This window comes from Dama dama, chromosome 28 (genome assembly GCF_033118175.1).
Source record: "Dama dama isolate Ldn47 chromosome 28, ASM3311817v1, whole genome shotgun sequence".
Lineage (NCBI taxonomy): Eukaryota > Metazoa > Chordata > Mammalia > Artiodactyla > Cervidae > Dama > Dama dama.
The window spans coordinates 33,483,191-33,507,716 of NC_083708.1; the positions used below are offsets into that span (position 1 = coordinate 33,483,191).

The 24,526-nt window shown below is 39.4% G+C and overlaps 1 protein-coding gene across 1 annotated transcript in view; it reads right to left on the reverse strand.

The window, feature by feature from the left end:
- The window catches only part of DSE (dermatan sulfate epimerase), a 76,678-nt gene that overhangs the window by 34,138 nt on the left and 18,014 nt on the right, over positions 1-24,526 (reverse strand). The window contains exon 2 of the mRNA XM_061131977.1: positions 10,763-11,231. Within this exon, the coding sequence (XP_060987960.1) occupies positions 10,763-11,178 (416 nt within the window). The 5' untranslated portion in view covers positions 11,179-11,231. The remainder of the gene's footprint in view (positions 1-10,762; positions 11,232-24,526) is intronic.

Consider the following 24,526-nt stretch of genomic DNA (forward strand, 5'->3'; position numbering starts at 1 on the left):
CTAGACTACTCATCAAAATATGATCATTCATTCATTCAATTTAAGTTATTATTAGTGTCCTTATGGCCCCTATAGCATATTCAGCTCTCAGGACAGAGATGTAAAACGATGATGGTGCTACTCTCAATAAGCTTATGTGCCAGAGGCAAACAAATGGTAGAATCCATACAATTATAGTGTAGACGAAACATCCTCTGAGAGTTCTGCACGGGTTCCTTGGCACACCTGAATTACACTGGCCAGGGTAGGGGAGAAACTGGAGTTTAAAAGGTTTTTACGAAGAAGCTTCTTTAGGCTGCGTCTTAAAGACACACACTCCTAATCAGAGAACCAAGTAAGTAACCCTGTTACTACTGCAAATCCAACAAGTCACATGAAAAATAATACCTATGAGAATTGAGATGGATGAGGGACTAGAGAAAACGTTAATGGAAGAAGGAGAAGTTAAACAGGATCCTGACATCTACATGGAGTTGGGGAAAAGGAGGAAGGAAAGGGGTGGATGAGTCTGGATCCCTGCAGGCAGAAAGCTCAGCTGAGGGCTGGTCTGTAAACTTATTACCACCCAGATCGAGGCAGAGTTGAAAATGTCAGGACACGTGGCCCAGTGAATCACTGAGGATGCACATCGATGCCTGCCGGTGAAAAGCTTAAAACACTAAAATCACAACATTCTAGGAAATAAAAAGATTTCGAGAATCCGAAAGCTCTGGATGGGGGCATGTTTTACAGGAATGATGACAGGCTGATCTTTTTTAACAGCCTAAAGATAATTCTTCCTAAAGAGCTCACCCATATCCAACAATGACACCACCACCACCAACAGCAAAATGCATTCAGAGTAGTGAGAGTGAAGCACAGAATAAACGGGAGAAAGGAGAAAAACGGCTAGAGGCAAGGACTGCGGCACTTTCTCTGTTCTGGGGCAGCCACAGGACAGAGAAAGTGGAAGGTGATGAACGTGTAAAAATGAACAGATAGGGCCAGGAAGTCTTTAAAACTATACTAATAAATATATACCAAAGTATTTGCCAAGAGAACCTATGAGCACTTGTAATGATTACAAGGACAGAGGGCTTTGAAATTCATCTCTCCACACAGTTGGTGATACCAACAAAGTGAGACCATTAAAATGAGAGCAAAGTCATGCAAAAAAGTGAACTAGGGACTTCCCTGCTGGTTCAGTGGTTGGGAATCTGCCTGCCAATGCAGGGGACACGGGTTTGATCCTTGGTCTGGGAAGATCCCACGTGCCGAGGAGCAACTGAGTCTGAGGACCGCAACTATTGAGCCCACACGCTGCAACTACTGAACCCGCGCAACTTGGAACCCGAGCTTTGCAAGAGGCCACTGCAGTCAGAAGCCCACGCACCGCAACTAGTGAGGAGCCCCCACTCACCACAACTAGAGAAAAGCTTGCACGTAGCAATGAAGACCCAGTGCAGCCAAAAAATAAATAAATATATATTTTTAAAAGTGAACTATCTTTTCTCTCCCACACACCCACTATACATTCCATCTCCTGTCTGCATCCCTGTGCACCCATTTGCCCAAGACAAAAGCCAAGTCCCAAGCTTTCTACCTCCCTTCCCTTCGCTATTTAAATTTTAGGTGCCTTAGAACCATAGGGGGAACTTGGTTCCCCTAAAAGGAAAAGTTCTTCAGCCTACTCCAAATGATCGTGTTTCCCTGAGTCTGGGCCAGTTTCAGGAAGCTCTGTTTTTAAGAACACTTGTATGATTCTGATGAAGGAACCATAGTTTGAGAAACAGTGTCCCACATCCAATCAATCTCTTTGTAGATCCTCTGTCCTAAATGTCCCTTAAATTCATTCCTTCTTGTTCCTATCCTCTCTGGCTTAGCTGTGATCTTCACTTCCTCTCTAAGCTTCCACCTAGTTCCCCTCCTCCTGATTCTACTCCTCATCCACACACAAAGCTTCTAAATTGCAGGCTTACGTGGGAAACGTAATGATCTGTCTCCTGACTATGGTTTCTCCTGCTATCCTAAGCCGGCATGTTGACACCGCAATGAAAAAGGAAGGATGGAGGAAAGAGACTGTGTTAAACATAGCTAAAACATGCTCTCGTAACAGATACGGCAGAAGGAGATGAAGAAGGAAAGAGCCATTCTTAAGATAACTATGGTAAAAAGAACCAGCCAGCTTTAGAAAAGACTGCACAGACATACTCACGTTACTGCTATTCTCCAGGAGTTAAAAATATCTCTTCAAACACCATTAGTCAGAACTTAACGTCAGCAAAGCCCTACATCTTAAGTGGTACTAGTACTATTTCACTTAATAAAGGCAAATTTAAGAAAGATTATAAAGCAATATTGAAATAGAATACAGGCATATATATATACACACACACACACACACACATATATATATATGCCTAGCCCTTGCTAACTCAAATCTCTCAAGATAAGGGCAAGGAATGCATAAAATTTAAACAACATACTTGGCAAGTTTTAATATTAGATAAATGTGAGAACCAGATTGTAAAGATGGTGTGGAACTTACCACATTTGCATCTTTGTTGTATATATGGGGTGAGCAGCACAGATTTAGAACCCCTTCAGAAGAAGGATGAGGATTCCTCTGGCCTTAAGCACAACTCCCTAGGACAACTCTGAAAGTCCACAGTGAATTTTTTTATTAAAAAGGCAACAAGTGACACTAACAGAGCAGGAGGTAGGAGAGAGCATTACTCATCATGGAGACAGTTGAGGGTTGCACCAATATTGAATGTTACATTCAAACAACAAACATATCCCACAGGAAAACTGACTTCGGATTTCTTTTCTACTGGGTATGTTTAGAGGTGTATGCAAGACACGAAGGGCTCAGTGGTAAAGAATCTGTCTGCAATGCAGGAAACCTGGGTTTGACCCCTGGGTTGGGAAGATCCCGGGGAGCAGGGCATGGCAACCCACTTCAGTATTCTTGCCTGGACTATAACATGGACAGAGGAGCTGAGTGGGCTGCAGCCCATGGGGTTGCAAACAGTCGGACACAACTGAAGCAACTTAGCATGCACGCACACAGGACAAGAAGCAACAGTTAAAACGGGACATGGAACAACGGACTGGTTCAAGATTGGGAAAGGAGTACGTCAAGGCTGTATATTGTCACCCACTTATTTAACTTACATGCAGAGCACATCATGTGAAACGCCATGCTGGATGAATCACAAGCTGAAATCAAGATTGCCAGGAGAAATAACAACCTCAGATATGCAGATGATACCACTCTAACGGCAGAAAGCAAAGAGGAACTAAAGAGTCTCTTAATGAGGGTGAAAAGAAGAGAATAAAAAAGCTGGCTTAAAACTCAACATTCAAAAAACTAAGATCATGGCATCCGATCCTATCACCTCATGGAAAATAGATGGGGAAAAAGTGGGAACAGTGACAGATTTTCTTTTCTCGGGCTCCAAAATCACTGTAGACTGTGACTGCAGCCACGAAATTAAAAGGTGCTTGCTCCTTGCAAGAAAAGCCATGAGAAACCTAGACAGCATATTAAAAAGCAGAGACATCACTTTACTGACAAAGGTCCATGTAGTCAAAGATATGGTTTTTTCAGTAGTCATGTACAGATGTGAGAGTTGGACCATAAGAAGGTTGAGCACCAAATAACTGATGATTTCAAACTGTGGTGCTTACAGAAGACTCTTGAGAGTCCCTTGGACAGCAAGGAGATCAAACCAGTCCATCCTAAAGGAAATCAATCCTGAATATTCATTGGAAGGACTGATACTGAAGCTGAAGCTCCAATACTTTGGCTACCTGATGCTAAGAGCTGACTCACTGGAAAAGACCCTGATGCTGGGAAAGATTGAGGGCAAGAGGAGAAGGGAGACAAAGGATAAGATGGTTGAATGGCATCATTGACTCAATGGACATGAGTTTGAGCAAACTCCAGGAGACAGTGAAGGACAGGGAAGCCTGGTGTGCTACAGTTCATGGGGCCACAAAGAGTCAGACATGACTTAGCAGCTGAATGACAACAACAGGGATGATATAAGATGTCTCACATTTGTTGTTAGAAAGAAGCATTATTAAACTATTTTAACCTCACTTCATTTGAATGGAGAAGAGTCTCCTTGTCGCGTATGAAAACCAGCACCGAGACGCTCAGCCAACCTTAACACCTGATTCGGCCTCACCCTGAGCAATTCCTCACCTGCCTCCTCCTGCCACAGGTCTCGCAACACCAATCCTTGCCCACTGCCTTCACCTGGAATGATGCTGGCAAAAACCTGTTCATTAAATGGTATACCAGAAGGGAATTCCCAATGACCAGATTCCTAAAACGTGTTTCTGTAAATATGAAAGAATCTGATCATTATACAAAGCCTTGTTGTCATCAGTTTTAGACTTCTGTTTGCAAGGATTTATAGCAGGGTAAAAGCAGTGTCTTTCTTTAGATCACAGAATGAATGGAACAGAGAGAAAAAAGAGAGGCAGAAGGGGAAGGAGGAGGAAGGGCAGAAGGGAGGGAAAGCATGAAGGAGAAAAAGCCAGGGGACTCGGGGGCTGGGTTAATAGAGACCCTGCAGTTGAGTCCACTGGATTTGTTTCCTTGAATGGATTCCAGGCGCACTATGGGCTACGCCTCCAGGTCTTCACCACTGTAAGGTCATGAGAGGAAAACCCGATCCTTTTACTTAGGGTGCTGTGGCTCTACATCCTCCCCTACTTTGATCCTCAGCTTTACCGTGCACTTTAGAGAAGTAAAAAGCCTGAGAGACAGCTGTAGGGAACTGCATTTGAAGCCCAGCATACCATGCTGCGTGACGTGCTCACCCTTCATTTTGGAACATACAGGAATAAAACTGATTGGTTCACTTTGATATGCCAAGGGCATTTTTTTTCTTTACTTTATTATTTTTTTGTATTTTATTTTGCAAATGGGCCCTCAGATGTCACTCTCCAGAAGTTTGAATTGCACAGGCAAGGAATTTAATACACCGTCTGTTGCAAATAAAATGATAATTACTTCTCTATCCAAAAGTTCAACTTTCTTTGTTTCCCTCACCAGTTCTGAATTCCTGTAGCTGACTGGCACCCACACAAGAGTGAAGTAATTTCTTTCCTCTGTGATTTACTTTCTGATGATAAGCAAGCAAAAATACTATAAAGAAAGGGAAGAAAATGATGCAAAATGAGTACTTCTCAAAAACACAACTCCAGAGTGAGTAGGTAAAATGAAGTCCTGTGTGTCAAGAATAAAGCTACATGATCATATCTATTTCTGCATAGTAAAAACAAACTTTTTAGTAAAATATATATCAGGCACATAATGCTAAGAGCTTTACATGCATTATCTCATTTAACCCTTGGAACAACACTGCTTGCATGGGAAGACTCAATCCACATTTTAAAGACAAAGAAACTGGGGTTTTACAGAAGCTAAAAAAAAACCTGCTAAGGGCTAATAAAATAGAGTCAGGATACAAGTGCAGCTCTGCATCCGAGGACCTTATGCGTGGCCCCTTCCCCAGCTTTACGATGTTTAGACAAAAGCCTTGAAAAGCTCGTTGCTCAGAGATGCACATGGGGTAACTATATGCTGTCAGTAGAGCTTGAACAACAAATCTTTTGTTACAATTCTATTTTAAATCTCTGTTCAATGCATTCACTTCTTCATAGTAGATGAGATATGGTCAACTTATCTGTATCTTTCTTAAGTGATTCAGGTGTGGCGTGATTTCTGATCATTTAAGTGAGTTTTTTGTTTGTTTTTAGGTATAGAAGATTACTGTAACAATAGGCAGAGTAGTGTAATACCAAGCTCAGAGAACCCATGTACCATGAGCTCAGCTGAGACACACAATGTATAGACAGGCCGCCTGACAGGTATACGTCATCTCACTTCTCTGCACGGGCAAAAGTTTGCTGAAGGACTAAGCTAGACTAGGAAAGAAAAGTAGGGTAGCCTGGACTAAACCATACGTCCCTCCCCTCTACCTCCACTGTAGTTTTAGTCAATTTCACTTTGAAGAACCTTCATCCAAGGATACTAGAGCATTCATTCATTGGGCAAAAATATACCTGATACTCTGTTAGGAGATGACAGAGGTACGTATGAGCAAAACAGATCCAGTTCTGCCCTCAGTCTAGTCCAGTATCGTATAAAAAAAGACAGCGCTGTGCAATTCATCACACATGCACTGGAAGGATGTTCATGAAACTACCATGAGAGCTTTTCATGAAAACTCCAGGAGAAATTTCCTTCTGATCCTTGAGTCAAGAGTAGTAGCTGGAGTAACTGATCTATTTTTAATCCCATGGACACTATACTTCAAAACTAACTGAACCTACTTTCTTTACTTTTAAAAAAATTCAGGGCCCACCTGTGGCCCTTTCACCCATCAGACAGAAGAAGCATTTCAGCAACTGCCTCTTTGCTAGTCCAGCTGATATTCTTAATCTTTTCCTTTCCTCCTCTTTCTCAGCTAGTTCTTATTTGAGTATTATATTTTGTTTCCCTAATCTTTGGGAAGAAAGGTACAGTAGAAAAAAGTAAAGATAAGTAAATAAAAATATACATACATATGAAAATTTTAGGAAAACTGAGCAATATGTGCTTAGTCCAAAACTTCAAAATCTGACTCTTTAGAAATCTCTTAAATCTTGACTAAGATCTGTTTTTATTATTTTCTCACCTTAAAGTTTAAGTTCTTGAGGGAAAAAAACTGATGGAAAATTTTTCATTTTTTGGCATCCAGCAGTGTTCCCTTTTTAATTAGGTAAGGACTGAATGCAGAAATCAACCATTTATAAAAGAGAATTTCCCCATGTGCCAACTGCCATATATAGAACTTGCTCTGATGATTAGATGATATAAAAAAATGAAATGACTTTAAGTGTAATAGAACACATTTTCTATTGTTACCAGGTCTAGATTTATGATCTCAGCTCATTAAATTTCTTAAAGTAGTTATATAATGAAGTTCTAATCACTCTTTTATATAACACAGGGCCAACTGTAACCCAAATCCTAGCTCTCATTTGGAAGAGGAGATCTATAGAGGAAAAAGGGCTTAATTTAAAGGTCAAAGACATTATTGATGATGCTAAAAATAATGTGCCATTATATAGGTTAAAGTAACATCTTTTAAAATTTGATTTTTACAATCAAATTAAGAATAATTCAATTACCTTGTTACTTTTACTGTTACAGAGAATGTTATGAAGAATGCATGACATTAACAAAATGTAGAAGAACAGAGGAGAGAGAACTTCTGAAAGAGAATATGGACATCTCCACAAAAGCAGATATAGGACATAGACACGTCTCATCTTTGGGTACTCACTGACACACAAAATTATCATGTTAAAAGATGACAGTACTGCATGTGGTTATTTTTCAATCACCAACATCATTATCAATCTATGAGATTCCTTTCTACTTTATCAGATGAACACATAAGATCAGTATATAACTAGATAATATTTTCCATTTAACTTTTCCAATGGCCTTAGACTGTTAAGTAAGTAAATCTACAGCTGTGACCTTTTAGCTCTTTACTTACAAAATATTCAAATTAAATGAACTACATTAATAAATCTGTATGCATATATATGTCAGAAGTACTTCTTTTTAATACCAGACAAAAGACACATCGTTGTTCCTTCCCCCTAAGCTGTCACAATTGGTGCTACCATCAGATTCTTATCTGCTAACAAAAAGGGCCCAAGGGAGCAACACTGAAAGTTTTTGGAACAACGCCAAAAGGAACATACTATACACTAAACAGATGTTCTAGTTTTGAGAGCAATTTGAACATATAGATAAGCAAAGTCTCCAAATAAATCCCAAACAAATACTATTTCCTTACAGCCTACATACACCAAATTATAAACTAAACAAGGTCTAAATACTAAGTAAATACCAGTAACAATAATTATCGCTGTCATTCTTATTTATAGAAGGCTTACTATGTGACAGGAACTGTGCTAATAAGTATTTTGCCTTATCTCATTTATTCCTCAAATCTTTAAGTAATTCATGAATAAAACTAATGATCACTGCCCCCCAATTAAGGGATCCTTACACTTAATTCCGAGCAGAGAATATAGTCCTAGCTTAGGTTTCAAATACCCAGTGTTTGCAGCCCTTATCCTAGGTGCAAATTTTAAATGTACAGAGTTTTTTTTTTTCATCATTGAATCCCCAGCATCTATATGGTACATGACATACAACAGATGCTCAATAAATGTTTGTTAATGTTTATTAATTGAATAAGTGAATGGACACAATTAACTCATTGGTTTTTATAAAGAGTAGGAAGGATCTTCATGGAATATGGCAAATGTATTAAGTTTGATGAAGCCATTGCAGGAAGCTTTTTAAAAATCCATAGTATTAAATATTGATCTTTTTTTATAAATAAAAGTCTTTTATTTTTCTCTGAAACCAAATATAGGTGAACTATATCCTAAGACAGTGACAACACCTACAATACTTTCTCTGGGCATATTAGGGACATATGATTTAGTTGATTTAAATATGGATAGTTGAACTACAAAAACATTCAGCAGTATTTTAAGTTTCAAAAAGGGACTGATTATATTCAACTACAATTTAATAAAAATTTAAGAGTCTAGGGATTGGGTGCAATAGCTCTTAAAACTTGTAATTTCCATAAAATCATTTAAAAGTACCACCTAGTAACAGTTCTTCCCAAGATAAAAATATTTCATAGCTTGACTTTTTATGCTAGGAAAACTTCTGGAAATACACACCAGATATAAAGGTAAATTCTCAATTTCTGACCTTCATCTACCAGGAGGTCAAGAGAAAGAACTCAACTGTTCAGCTCTATTAAATCACCGACTGGCTTTTGGGTTACTGGATAACGGCATAGAGTTATACCTGTTTTTATCAAAACTACCACAAAAAAAGTACCAGTCCTCTAGTATATTTCTACACATCTCCATCAACCAGTAATTCTGAACCTGTAGAAACTATTAAAATGATCATTTTTATTTTCCTTCTTTTAATCCTTTCTAATGACAGCATTCGTTTATGTTGGTATTTATATGCCTCAATGTTTTTTATTATAATAAAATTGCACAGGTCTTGTGCAAGTCTCTTCATGTGATTGTATTTATACTAATAAAGTCTCCATTATAAAGTGGTACTTCCCAGTTACCTACTCTTTCATGAAGTGAAATTAATGTTTCAGAATGGCTCTCTGGAACATTTTCATCAGTATCTTAATCTGTCAAATTTCACTTATCTATCTAAAACAAAAAGGACTTTACCTTTATAGACAACAAAGATTTTTTCCTCAAATACTATAAATATGGCAGCCATTTTTAGCTAACTGTACAATGTCAAGTAACTGTGATACCTGCCAACAGAAATTTATAGTTCAAATATCCAATTTTCATACATCATATTTTATCATTTAAAAAAATTTTCCAAGCTTTACTGAGGTATGGTTGGCAAATAAAAACTGAAGTCATACACCTTTCATGTTCTTTGTTGGAGACAGGAATAGAATGAGTTAATCAAGAACAGAAACTATGGCATACAGGGCTCAGCTTTGAAACAATCCAAATAAAAAGCTTCTTTCAATATAAAATACTGTAAGCTTCAAAATGATTATATATACCTAAATATAAGCCTTAAAAATAAGCTCTGATATGAATGTAATACCAACACTTCTATCATCTTTTTCAGTAAGAAATTTCAGAAAATCCTTCAAACTCTATAAGCAAACAACATTCTTTATCATATTTGCAGAAATTTAGGAAGAATTAAATTTATTTATTGTATTGGCAGAATTCAGGAAGCTTGCAAGCTACCATTCTTCACCCCTATGATATGTGAGATGTAACTCACCACAACATTAAATGCATTCACTGATTTTTCTAATCATTTAAAAATGAGCTCTTTCTAACCCTAGGACAATTAACAGCCTATATAATTTTAAAAGGATATTTCATATAGTTTGCAATTTTTTTTAATGTAACTGGTCCATGAATATGTATTAAAACAGTTTAAATAAGAATACACACAATCTCTAATTAATTCATCACATACCTTCTGGAATCAGGTAGGCACATTAATTATAAACAAATAAATTTAAGCTAATCAAGAAGTGACAGGAAGTTTGTTCTCAAATTTTGAACTTCTGAAAGTAAATTATTACATAATTAGAATTCCTCACATAATTATATTACAACTTTGGTTTTCATACAGGTTTGGGCAATTTGCTGGGTATTGGATAAGATCTTGTTTATAAATTGCCAGTTAATCCTATCACATTTACTTTTAGCTCTTCAAGCTCCTGATTGTCCTAAAATGGAAAGTAATCTTAATTGGAGGAAATCTCTTGCTGGCAAAAGGTTTTAACCACATGGGGGTCAGTCAGAACTTAAGACCTGATGATTATAGTAATACAAGTGTGTGAACCAACGGGAAAGAAATCTCAACAATCAAGATGATACTGTTTACTCAAGGCAGCAAATTATTTTTTCTTTGGTTAGATTGTATCTATAAATATTTTTCTTCTAAATTTAAACATGGAAGTTACTAGGTCTTTGAAACTAGAGACCATTCATAAGCCACTGACAACACAAATAACAAGCAATCTTTCCCCTTCAATCACATACACACACACACACACACACACACACACACAGAGTATATGAAAATCTGGCCTCTGAGATTTCATCCCCCTTTGAATTCATTAAATCACAGAGTTAATACAGTAAGAAGAAAAAGACAAAAATCTACCAACTAGGCTGAGCTGCCATCCTCTCCATGTAGTCTTTGGCCATATCTCGGGCTTCCATGTTCTCAGGATACAGCACGCAGAACATGGCTAAGGCCCCCAGGTTGTTGCCGTAAATCTCATTCCAGCGGGCGCTGTACTCCTTGGGATCCCAAGGAGGAAGGTACTCCAAGGGGCTGGACAGCATGGTGTTCACGGCCTCAGTGAGCCGGGCGGCAATGTGCTCATGGGAGCTGGCGGCCCTCAGCTGGAGCTCGGCCACCTCGGCCCTGGAGAAGTACAGCATCGGGTGGCTGTCGTAGTTGGCGTTGGTGAAGGGGATCATGACTTCTGGATTCTCGTCGGTGACACAGGCTGACACAAAGCAAAACAAACATATGAAAAACACACTGGGGGCCCCCCGTGTGTGAGTCCTCATCGTGGCATCAGATCTCCAAATCTCCAAGGCAGCCAAACCATCTTCGAAAGATCCTACAGGAGAATAAAAAGGAGAGGAGGTTATGTCAGCCAGGGGACCACGGTGAAGCAGGAAATACATGGTAGGCAGCCACCTTGCATACTATGAAAATTAAGCTTAAGAATTTTCAGATATTTCAAAAATGCAACAAAAATTTGAACTCGGAAGAAACTAAAACCTAATAATTTAATTAATTACACATGATACAACAGATATATTCATTGTGGAAAACAGAACTTTGGACTTGGGAAAATGGTGTAATATGTGCTCAAGTAGAGAAGAAAAACTCTTGCTGGCCTTCTTCTCACATTTTATTGCACAAAAGAGTTTCAATTTTATGGTATTTTTGGACATTACTATGAAGGCTACAATAACCAAAAGCTGGTGGTGAAATGTCTGGGAAGCTGAATGGACATTAGGAAAAAAATAAGAAAATCCTGTCTCAATACGGCCTCCGGCACTCTAAGTTCTCCCCTCCTTCTAACATTCTCCCTTCTGAAAGAGGGATCAGGATCAATACATCTATATGAATGTGAGCAGACAAAATATTATGAGTAAGGCTGAATATCCTCTTTGTGTCAGCAGAGGTGGGGACGAGGACTAACAGAAGTAGGGTAAACATCTGCTAAGCCCGTGCGCTCCCTGGGATGACATCAGCAGGCATGCAAGGCAAGATCAGACATGGGGCTGCTGGGGCTGGAGACTGACATGCCTTCATTCAGAAAGTAAAATTCCAAACTTAAAAGCCTGAAAGAATACATGTGCATTTCCCCTTTATCATTTGAAACTACTGTCTACTTTTTTCATTTCGCACTCGGGATTTTGGTGTCATTCAGCTAAGTCAGACATTTAAACCAAGCTCACATATTTTCTTAACTGCTTAACTTTCTTGAAAATCCTTTTCTTCAGTGGCAGCTTTGCTCACTGGTTAAAGAATGTCTTTCAAAGTAGGAACATTAAAAAAAGAAACCCCTCAGCCTGGTCTATGTCCCACATCTGGGATAAAGCAGGCATAAAATCCCCCAGAGGCAAGTCAGGGAATTCTTAAAATTCTTCAGAGGGGAAAGGTTATGGAAAGCAGACCAGAAAAAGACAGTTTTATGTAAATAATGAACAGTAGTTTTCAATTATTAAAGGGAGAAACTGATGGGGGAAAATATCAATCTCCCCAGCTGTACGCAAACCATTTTTCCAAGGAAAATCTGCCTCATCACATTCAGAAGAAAGAAAACCAAGGGTTTAACACACATTGGAGAACAATCCATACTCTTAACTTGGTTTGTGTCCAAGTGATGCAACACAGTATCACTTGTGGATGCTACCATAAATTCTAGCATTCTTTATATTTCTGAATGTGCTTTAGCCTATATATAAAAAAGTCAGTGGCAGTGTGTATGTTAAGTATTTTAGACTTACTTCAAGAACAGAACTTTTAATGAACAAAAAATGAATATAGCCAAGCTACATAAAATATATAAAATAGAAATAACTCTTGGACTCTACCCGTATTATGTCTAGCACCCAAACCTTCAAGGCAGCTGGCTGGATCCTTCAAGGTCAGAGAGTTGGCCAAAAGAAACAGTCTTCGGTGATTATGTCTGAGGAGGGATGTGGTCTCTGGTAACACAAGAGACGTGGCTTGGTCTGAAAGCTCACTCCCTACCACCCTCACCCTGGCGTTTATTTTCTGCTCTTTAAGAGAACAAGTGTGCTAATTAAAAAAAAAAAAAACAAAGCCTGCATATATTAAATCCCCAAAGGTCTAAAACTGGATGGGGCCATCAGTGCAATTAGCACTGTGAGGGTTTTAGGCACCCAAAGTGTGGATGGCTTGGAGGTTTCTCCTTTATCTGACCTCTACATACATAGAACTGAGAATCTTCTCTCAACTACTGGTTTTTAAATGTGCAGCTCAGGTTCTAGGTGGGTAAGCAGGGGCATGGGGTATGGAGGGATGAGTTGGAAGCTATATGAAGACTGGAATCTGTATCTCAGATTTTGTACATGCAGGCGTGCTAAGCTGCTTCAGTCATGTCTGACTTTTTGCATCCCCATGGACTGTAGCCCACCAGGCTCCTCTGTCCATGGGAATCTTCAGGCAAGAATACTGGAGTGGGTTGCTGTGCCCTCCTCCAGGGGATATTCCTGATCCAGGGATTGAACCTGGGTCTCTCTTGTCTCCTGCATTTGCAGGAGGGTTCTTCTACACACACATTCCCTAAAGGGGGCCAAGGCTGATGTGTTTTATTCTTTCTCTTTTTCTAAAAAAAAAAAAAGTTTTATTTTTAAATTTTTGGCTGCATCCTGCAGCATGTGGGATCTTAGTTCCCCAACCAGGGATCAAAACCACACCCCCTGCATTGGAAGGCAGAGTCTTAATCACTGAGAAGTCCCTGATTTGTTATATTCTCTTTCTCCTGCCTTATGTGCAGTACCCTCCTACCCAGGTGTGGAGTCGCTGAGGTTAGAGAAGCTGCTCCAATGAGACCCTCCCAATGCAGGACCGAACCAGGCTGCGATCGCAGCCACTTCTGCCACATGGCTTCTAGTTACACAGGACATGCCCGAGTATATTTAAACTAGAAGCGTTGCTCTTGAAGCACAGACCTCATTAAGATGTTGTTTTGGGAACAATGCCATCTCAATATGCCAACTGTTACTGAAGGTTCCCTAGTTATTGCTTCGAATTCATGTGGAGGTGTCAGGGCAGCAAGGCTTGAGTTACCACACATTGAAAACATTCCTGTTGGAATATATGTGGCCCAGGGTGCAACCCACAGAAATTGTGCTAAATGATCATCTACGAAGACGGAGGAGAAAAGACTATGGCACTCACAGGGGCACAAACTGTGCTGTTCTCCTTACGGCATACATGCAACCAGCCCAGCTCCCCTTCTCCACCAGCTATGAAGGCCTTTGCTGACCTACCCAGAGTTAACATCTCCTGTATCTGGCTGGTGCCTCTATTACATGGGACTGTTTCAGCTGTTTAGGCCAGACCTCACCAAAGAGGGGACCATAGCTTCCTTTTTACATCGCAGGGGTTAGCAGTGTGTGCCTGGCACGTACAAGGCAGTTCACAGATACTGAATTTCTGGGCTTAGGAGCTGATAGAGGGGATCTTATCACTAAAATGAGCAAGGAGAAATCTCACTCCTCCTTACTTGAAGCTAAAGCAAGTTCAGAATTTTCGAGACACAGTTTCTGCCAGGAAACAAATAGAAAAAAATACTCATGAGGCCTAGACACTCCTGTAACCTAAAAAACATTCAATAGTTTACCAAAAAAAAAGAAAGAGGAAAAGAAATGAAACTTAACTAAAGTCTGTAGGCTGATAACCCAAAGAAACCTAGTGTTCATCTACTGTCTTAAATCTGTCTAGGTTTTTATTGAAAAGCCCCTATATCCAGGTTTTGGGTTTCCCTTTAACCATCTACCTTCGGCATTCTGTGTACCCTCTCTGCCAAGGGAAGAGCTGGAATTAGATGAAAGGAGCATTTCTCAAGGTAATTTTAGGTGGACACTGGTGGCTAGGCTTGATGCTAACTTCATGTGCTTCTTTCAGTGCACATTAGGAAAAGCTATAACTATCATATCAAACCAGACTTCAACAGATACATAAAGTTCCTGTTTAAAATACATTTAAGTTTAAAAGAAAAGCAAATGGATAAGGCAAAAACTGTTGATGGTGGTGCCTGAATGACCAAAGTTTGGAAGATGCTGAAAATGCTGAGTGAAACAATGGGCATTAAAAGCTAAAGAGTTTACTAAAATGACCAACCGTGACTTTCCCCCTCTCTCTAACACAAAACACCACCAGTTCCCTAAATCTTTAAGCTGTCCTTGGCCCAGTTCAGGAGCAAGGCACCCTCAAAATGGTTAAGTCATGAGCTCCCCTCAGAAGCTGCCTATGAGTAGTGTACAGTTTACTCATAATTCAGTTCTCAGGATGGTTCTGAATGATGCTTTTTAGCCTCATTTCCCCCAACAGCCTTTCTTTTCTTTTCTCTTCCACCAACTCTCTCTCCTAATTCAGTTTTCCTTCCTATTCTTTTGTCTCACTCGACACAGCTCAGAGAACAAAACATTCCTAACTTTAGACCTAATCAATGAACACAGTATAGCTGAGATAATTCAGACAGAAATATAATCATTTATCTGCTTGTATGCACCACATATATCTGCAGCAGTCCAATTGGCATTATGCTAAGGCCAAGTCAAAGGACATAAAAAGGATTTAACAAACTGCCCGAATTCCAATTATCTTAAGTAGGTCCACACAGAGCAACAATAAGCCTAAAGTTATTTTGCTTTAATTCTGGTTCCAACAATCCAGTGAGATACTATGACTGCTGACACACAGCGATTTTGTGTGAAATGCTCTTCACATATTTGATAATAACTTAACATGGCAAAACAGTACTAAGAGTTACTCTCACAATATCTCTGCATAAATATCTTGAGACAGAAATAAACCTGAATCTCCTAAGGCGTAAACCAAAGTTCTCTCCTTTAGCCAAATTTTTAACATTCAATAACATTAAAAGTTTCCATTTTTGTCATCCTTACACAAAGAAAGCACAGAAAGCGTATGCCGAGAAGGAAAAGAATTGAAAACTATACCAGCACGTTGGGTTTCAAAAATGAAGTGGGTTTCCAAACAGTCTGGGGTGATTTATAAATGAAACACACAGTAGTACAAAAGTTCTTTCAATTCCTCTGGTTTCAGAAATATAGAAAGTATAAAGATGGAAGTAAGAAATCACCCTATAGAAAGTAAACCATGTCCCAAATTAAGATGGATTTAAAAACCCCTTAAATTATGTGCCAAGTCTAAGGAGCACGGCACTAATTAACATTATGGGCGTGGAGCTGGGCAGACATGTGTTTAAGCTCCAGCTCTGTTGTCGACTAGTTTTGATCAACTGACTTCGCTCTCAGAACCACCATTCTCTCATTCATAAAATGGTCCCAACTTCCTGAGGCAAATAAATATTATATAATGCACTTAGCATAGAACCTGACATGAAATAAGAGCTCCATAAATATTTGTTACTTTTAACAAAAGGGAAGAAGTTTCAGACATGCAGGATTATATTAACCTACCCATAAAATATTTTATTTAAAAAAAAGTACATAAGTAAAAGAAGGAGAACTAGAGATGTCAACTGACTAGAGCAAGGCCATGCCCCATGTTAAGAGACTTGGCTGAAACTAGAACTCAAGGCTCCCGATTCTTTAAGGTATCATTCATAGTAAGCTCAACGCTCATTGGAAAGGAAAGGATATGATCCTTGACATTTTTCAAAAATTTGTTGGGGGTTTTGCCCCCAAAGAAAACCATAAACATTAAATGAACTATTAACCAAGTTTGATTACTTTCCAAGGCCAGTTAATTATTCTCAGTGTACAAAAAGTGACTGCTTATTACTCTATTCTTTGGAAAGAAAGGCACAATGATACAGTAAGTGCTGGGAAAAACAATCTATAGTTGGGGAGCTATTTCCTAGTAACAGGTTTATATTGTGGAAGGAGTACAAGAGTACTTGGAGGATATCTACTGCCATTATCAGAGTTAATGATTTCATCTCAGTCCAGGGTCTGGTCTTGGCTCAGACTATCATCTCAGCTGATCATCCTAGGAGATGGCATCTGATGTTATGATGATAAAACTAAATTCCTCCTCCCTCAGCATATATAAAACCAGAATGTCAGTGCACTCATTTTTCAGAAATACAACTATCAAAAAGACTGGGAAATATTTTCTGGCTTCATCAGAAAAATACACAGGAAGCAGAAGTATTAGATAATTGCCTGGTGTATAAGGAATCAGAACAAAGGCAGTGGAAAGGGCCCTGGGCTTGGAGCAACTCAAACGGTCAAGAATACCACCATAACTGCACTTGAATGGAGTCTGCATTTGTCAGCCCCTGGCACAAATGCCCCTGGGATACCACTAAAAATAAATGCTAAAAAATTGAACTGTAATGTTATTTAGGAAAGAAGCATAAAACATGTACCACCAACCCCTCCCCAGAGCTCCTGCACCACCTCCATTAAGCTCAGCTCAACAGTAACCACTCTAGTTTGCCCAACCCCATGGACAGGCCCAATAGTTAATACTGTGTTAGCCAAAAAGTTTGTTTGGGTTGTCCTGCAAGCTGAACAAACTTTTTAGCCAACCAAATATATGGGACAGCTGACCCTCCCACACTAGAACTGGAGGTGCTCTTATTGATGAAGGGCTAAAACAGTCTAGCAAACCAGACAACTGAACGCCCCTGACATTGCAGCCTATGCCCTGGTAAACGCGCAGACCTTGTAGAGGTTTCCAACCACAGCTCCTCCTTCATGCTTCCACTGAAGCCCAAGTCCCCTTCCTGTTCAGGCCTCCAGTCAGGTTTTAGGCAAACCAATGGTCTGAGAGCACTAATATCTCCCAGCAGAGCTATATATTTCCTTCTCTGATCTATTTTAGGATTTGACTCTCAAAGAAACCTATTTCCAAGAATTTGAGAAATATCTTGCTGTGGTCTCACACATACTACTGTACTGTTTCCATATGTTTTAAGTAATAGAATATATATATATATATTTAAAGTTCTCCTCACTTTTCTATTTCAATTTTATTAAATGTATCATTAGGATAATTTTTAAAATTATTTTTCCTCGATATCAAAATAAAACCTTATAGGTAGGTCCTTGGTAGACTTTTGTAGTGAAATAAATCTAACCTTATTCTTAAATATATCAAATGCTAAGAAAACATATGGTTTTGGTACCATACAATCATTCCCTAAAATTATACTCCCCGATGTGTAAAGCTATGGACTCAGCCAAAAAAGAAAAATTTAAAAACCAAGCACTCTTAATCAAAATGAAAGTTCTTTTTTTTTTTTTTACTGAGGGCTTACTGTTTCCTTATTTAAGGGTGAAATGAAATATACCTCCCCAAAAAGTCATTTCCAAACAAAAATCCACAATATGAAATTATAACATATGGAACCCCAAGAATTTACACAAACTACTGAGGGAGTAATCATAACCCTGAACCCACACAGCAAAACCACACTGTGTATAATAATGGTGTTCACCCCCTTCCCACTCAATGCTGGAGAAACTTTAGGTTAGGTCTGTAAGTTAGGTGCAGCCCTGCGCGGTGAAAGAAAATTTCCACGTGTCTCTAGGAAAGTTGTTTAGAAGATTCCACATTTTCTCTGAAGTTCACTTCTTTGCAACACCAATAATAGTAACTGTATAACTTCTTTTTATAAGAAGAAGAATTAAGCTAGATTATATTTTTAAATGGTCATACATATTTTCTGGTGTCAAATCTGGAATCTCCATCTCGCATGCACTGCAGACTTTTGTTTGAGTAATTTAGTGGCTATCAAACTGAAGGCATAATTCAGGAGGAGAGTTTTGCCTGCTATGCATTCTTACAAAACTAAAAACCATTAAGATTCTGCTTTTGGGAGAGTGGTTGTCCTATAGAAAGCAGAGAGAAAGTAAAATCTGTAAAATTCTCATGGAGACAAAGAGAGAACAGGACAGAGAGTAAGGGGAGAGAATTATCTACAAAGTCACTGATGAGACTACTAGAGTACTGAATTTTGCCTGCAAAAATGCTCAAAGAGAAAATGAAATGGCTTTATACTTTCTAAGACAAGCTATAAGTAAATTCTAGTTTATCTAGCAGTGTAACAGTTGGATATCTTCTGACTGGTGCTTGTTAAAGTTTTAATGGATTTTCTTAAAGATGACATTGGACAACAATATCCTATTTTCAGAATTTTTTACTCTTACATTATTTTCAGAATAATTTAGTGCTGAGTATGAAAGTGAAAGTCGCTTAGTCATGTCCAACTCTTTGTGACCCCGTGGACTATACAGTCCATGGAATTCTCCAGGCCAGCCCTTCCCTTCTCCAGGGGATCCTCCCAACTCAGGGATCGAACCCAGGTCTCCCGCATTGCAGGCGGATTCTTTGCCAGATGAGACCAGGGAAGCCTAAGAATATGCATACTGGAAGCCTATCCCTTCTTCAGCAGATCTTAGTATAATTAAGTGTATTTCTTTTTTGACATTCTGAATCTTTTAAAAAGTGGTAGCTTATATATTTTAAGTTTTCCACTGTATTGTTTTCCAGAATTGGAATACCAATTCCCTACCTATACTGGGAGTAAGACTTTCTTGTAAGTATTTATTCATTAATTCAGGTATGTATTGAGCAGCTATAAACCTAGGAACTATACTAGGCTTGAGGCTACAAGGTAAAATTTCTCCCTTAGTCCAAAGTAATTTATTTAACTTATTGCACCTGGCCCCAAAGAAAATTAGCAATCTTTTTTGTTTTCAAAATTTTTCGTAATCAAAGATTTTTCTAGATGAGTCTCAACAACTAGCTTTGACTTTCTCAGCAACAGCTTTAAACATGAAAACACTATTTTCTGGCATAACTGACTAAAAGCTTAAAGCATGTAAAGAAGATGAATAAAGATAATGAAGCCAAGAGCTAAATATAACCTCATACAGTTTCAAATAACAGTTCATTTAAACCAGGAAATGTCCATGAAAACTAAAGGAAAAATTTTCTTCCCGCCATAGATTCCTAAGGGCAGACTGGTGAGGCAGTTAAGAAGGCAGGCTCAGGGGTCAGAGTGGCTTTTTTCACCTCTATGTGACTGTGGACAAGCTAAACCGATTCCCTTACTTAAAATGAAGAGGACAATGGTATTTGTCTCACGGCTGGTTGGGAGATTAAATGACATAACACCTATAAAGTAACTAACACTTTCTGGTAAGGGTTCCCCCAAAATGGTAGTTCTCATCATTCACCTCCGAACCTGATCAGTGATTGAGGGCACAAGCAGGAGCCAGACTTAAGAGTTTGAATCCCAGCACCACCACATCCTGAGCTATGTTCCTGTTTCCTCCTCTGTAAAACAGATAGAATAATACATTCCTCACAGGCTTTCTGTGATCTTAAATTAGCTTCAAGCATTAAAAGGGTCACTGAGATTTAGAAAGTGTTCAACAAATGCTAGCAATTGTCATCATCTTGTCAATGAGAATACCAAGGTCAGTCCACATGAAAGAAAGCGTGCCATGACACCAGGAGGAAGTGCTCACAAACCATCACTCACAGGAGGTGATTTTTAAAATAGGTACAATGCACCATGCATCATAACCTTGTAGAGTCTCCAAAAGCCTACAAATACCAAATTTTGACAAATATAAAGTATTTGATGCCAAGAAGTTGGTCTTTCTTCCCGCTCAACAGCACATTTATAACTTTGAGGCTACATATTCCAAGTAACTGAACACATGTGAGGAGAAAAGACGTTTCCACATTTAATACTATTTCTTTGGCAACCAAATTTTATAGAGCTTACTGATAAACCATTCTGATTGTATATGTGCTCACCCAGTCAGAAAAATATCCTCAACATAGAAACAACAGTCTTGAAGTTTAAAGATGAAAAACTTACTTCTGAACTTAAAATTTTTAAATCTTATGTTTGATGGAAATACATTTTCTACTTCCCATAAATGGCATTATATATTAATTTTCAGTTGGCAATGTAATTCTTTGAATTTGTGAACATAAGTACCTTTAATTCTGTAACCAAATCTCCTCCTTTGATTTTTGAGATATATGACTTCTTTCTTAGCACCTGTGATGGTTAATTTTATGTGTCAACCTGACTGCAGCCACACAGTGCTCAGGTATTTGATGAAACGTTATTTCCGGTTGTGTCTGTGAAAAGGTTTCCTGAAGAGATTAGCATTAGAAGTGGTAGACTGAGTAAAGCAGATTGCTGTTTCAAACATAGCTGAGTCTTGTTCAATTCACTGAGTATTTGAATAGAACAAAAAGGCAGAGGAAGGGAGAAATCCCCTCTCCCTCCCTCTCCTTCCCTCCCTCTCTGCCTTACTGATGAGCATGGACATCATCTCCTCCTGCCCTGAGATTGGAACCTATACCACCAACCTTTCCTGGGTTCTAGCTTGCAGACAATCAGCTTCCACAGCTTCATGAGTTGCATGAGTCAATTCTTCTGCCTCAACATCAACTTCCAGGCTACCCTCCCTCCTTTCTACCTCTTTCCTGACTCCAATCAATACCACATACTCGGAGATCAATGCCTCTATTCTTCTAGCCCAGTATCTGCAAACTTCTGTGAGATAAGTCATGACAACAATTATATATTTTTGAGGCAAAGTATCACAAAATACATTTAACTTCTCATACATAATCTACTCTGGTTCACTCATTTACCTATCTACCTAAAATTATGCATACTTTGAATATGTCCTTATATCATCTCCTTCAGAATTCAGTTCAGTTCAATTCAGTCGTTCAGTATCCGACTCTTTGCGACCCCATGAATCGCAGCACGCCAGGCCTCCCTGTCCATCACCAACTCCCGGAGTTTACTCAAACTCACGTCCATTGAGTCGGTGATGCCATTCAGCCATCTCATCCTCTGTCACCCCCTTCTCCTCCTGCCCCCAGTCCCTCCCAGCATCAGGGTCTTTTCCAATGAGTCAGCTCTTCGCATGAGGTGGCCAAAGTACTGGAGTTTCAGCTTCAGCATCAGTCCTTCCAATGAACACCCAGGACTGATCTCCTTTAGGATGGACTGCTTGGATCTCCTTGCAGTCCAAGGGACTCTCAAGAGTCTTCTCCAACACCACAGTTCAAAAGCATCAATTTTTCGGTGCTCAGCTTTCTTCACAGTCCAACTCTCACATCCATACATGACCACTAGAAAAACCATAGCCTTGACTAGACGGAACTTTGTTGGCAAAGTAATGTCTCTGCTTTTTAATATGCTGTCTAGGTTGGTCATAACTTTCCTCCCAAAGAGTAAGTGTCTTTTAATTTCATGGCTGCAATAACCATCTGCAGTGATTTTGAAGCCCAGAAAAATAAAGTCTGACACTGTTTCCACTGTTTCCCCGTCTATTTCCCATGAAGTGATGGGACCAGATGCCATGATCTTAGTTTTTTCTGAATGTTGAGCTTTAAGCCCACTTTTTCACTCTCCTCTTTCACTTTCATCAAGAGGCTTTTTAGTTCCTCTTCACTTTCTGCCATAAGGGTGGTTATCATCTGCATATCTGAGGTTATTGATATTTCTCCTGGCAATCTTGATTCCAGCTTGTGCTTCCTCCAGCCCAGCGTTTCTCATGATGTACTCTGCATATAAGCATTAGGTCCTATAAATTTACCCACTAATGATAATGACTCTAGGAAGCACTAATACCGTTTTCAAAGCCCTACCTAGCTATGCAGGAAAGGGTTAACTCAAATCCTACACATTTCTAGGAAAGGACTGGCCCGTGTCTGATTCATGGGAGATGAGTTCTGAGCCCTCATTATATTCTATGTGATAAGAGGATTTTTGGGTGCCTGAGGCCTTGGGCCATGTGATACTATTAAGATCGGACAGTATATACTAACAATGGGATTCACAATGAACTGTCTTTGCTCTGGGGGACCAGAATCTGAATAGCTAAAGTCAGTCACGCAGGCGTTACAAGCTTCCACAACTGAACCCCAATAAAATCCCTGAATGCCAAGGCTCAAGTGAGCTCCCCTGGCTGGCAACTCTTTGTGAGTGTTGTCATATATTCTTGCCAGGAGCAGAACTTCATTAGCAGAGGACATCGGAAGCCTGTGCCCAGTTCCTTGCAGACTTCACCCCATGCACCTTTTCTCTTCTCTGATTTCAGTCTCTATTCTTCAGCTGTGTTAAACTATAACCACAATTTTAACAGCGTTTTGAGTCCTTCTGGCAAATCACTGAGCCCAACCGTGGTCTTGGGGAACTCCCTGACCTCCTTTTCAGTTCAGTGATCTAAATCCCTGTTACAATTCTGAAAGTCTTGCTATAGCACTTTGTCCCGTTACCTAAGAAAATGTCATGATACTTTTCACCAACTCTTTCTCCTTACCCAACTTCTGATATTGTTCCACTGTAAACCCCCCAAAATGATTGTGTCCAAGGATGGTGCTGTTGAAGTAAAGGACACAGCAGAATACTGGACTTAGTATTAAATGGCTTAAAAGCTTTGGATATTGTCTAAAAATGAAATGCATAATGTTAGGAGGAAAAGCTTAGAAGACTTTCACTAGGAAGTAATTTGCTGGCACTAAACATACAATTCCAGTTCATTTGTTTAAAATTAAAATGTCAATAAATAAACAAATAAATAAAATGCCACTTATTGGATGGTACGTATGGAGTGATGCTTTTAACACTATACACAGTTCTTTTTCATCTCTTATATTTAAGCATTCTTCCATATTTTTAATCTTCTACTTTTTTTTTTCTGTCTTCACATTCTCAAATATTTTTATGTGTACTTTTGTTCTCATTCTCATTTTTGTCTCAAGCTCATAGTTCCTTGGCATTAAAATTACCCTGAGTACTTTCCAAATGTCCTCCTATGAATCATAATCAAAACTCAGAATACCACAGACTTGGTTTGTAGAACAAAGATACAGAGACATAATTAACCCAAAGACGCAGGCACTGCCATCTCAGACTTCCCCATCTCAGTCCCAGTTACTGGCAATCAACCCTGCCAGAAATTCAGGCCCAAACTCCCTTCCTTCCCTTCCCCGCTTTGTCTCCATATTCAAACCATCAGCAAATTCTGTTGGCTCCATTCTCAAAATACATTCAGAATCCAGCCACCACCATAACAGCCTAAGTCACATCATGCCTTGCCCAAATTACTGCAATAGCTTCCAAACTATTCTCCCTGCCTTCGCCCTCAGCTCCAGTGGTCATTCTTGACACGGGAGCCAGAGCTGACCTGTTCAACAATAACTCAGATTATTATACCACTCTGTTTAAAACTCCCCAAAGGTTTCCCATCTCATTCAGAGTCAGCACCAAAGTACCAATATGCATGCTTGTTCAGTCATGCAGTCATGTCTGACTCTTCAAGAACCAGTGGATTGTAGTCTGCCAGGTTCGTATGGCTGTGGGATTTCCCAGGCAAGAATACTGGAGTAGGTTGTCATTTCCTCCTCCAGGGGATCTGCCCAACCCAGGGATTGAACTTGCATCTCCTGGGTCTTCTCCAATGGCAGGAGGATTCCCTACCTCTGTATCACCTGGCAAGTCCCAAGGTACCAACAATAGCTCCCAAGTCATTATGTGGACTGGTTGTGTCACCTCTGTCTCCACGTCCTACAACTCTCCCCATCTTTTCCCTCCCAGTCACATGGCCTCCTTGCTATCCTTACACACACATGGGCACTCCCTCCTTAGGGCCTATGTGCTTGTTC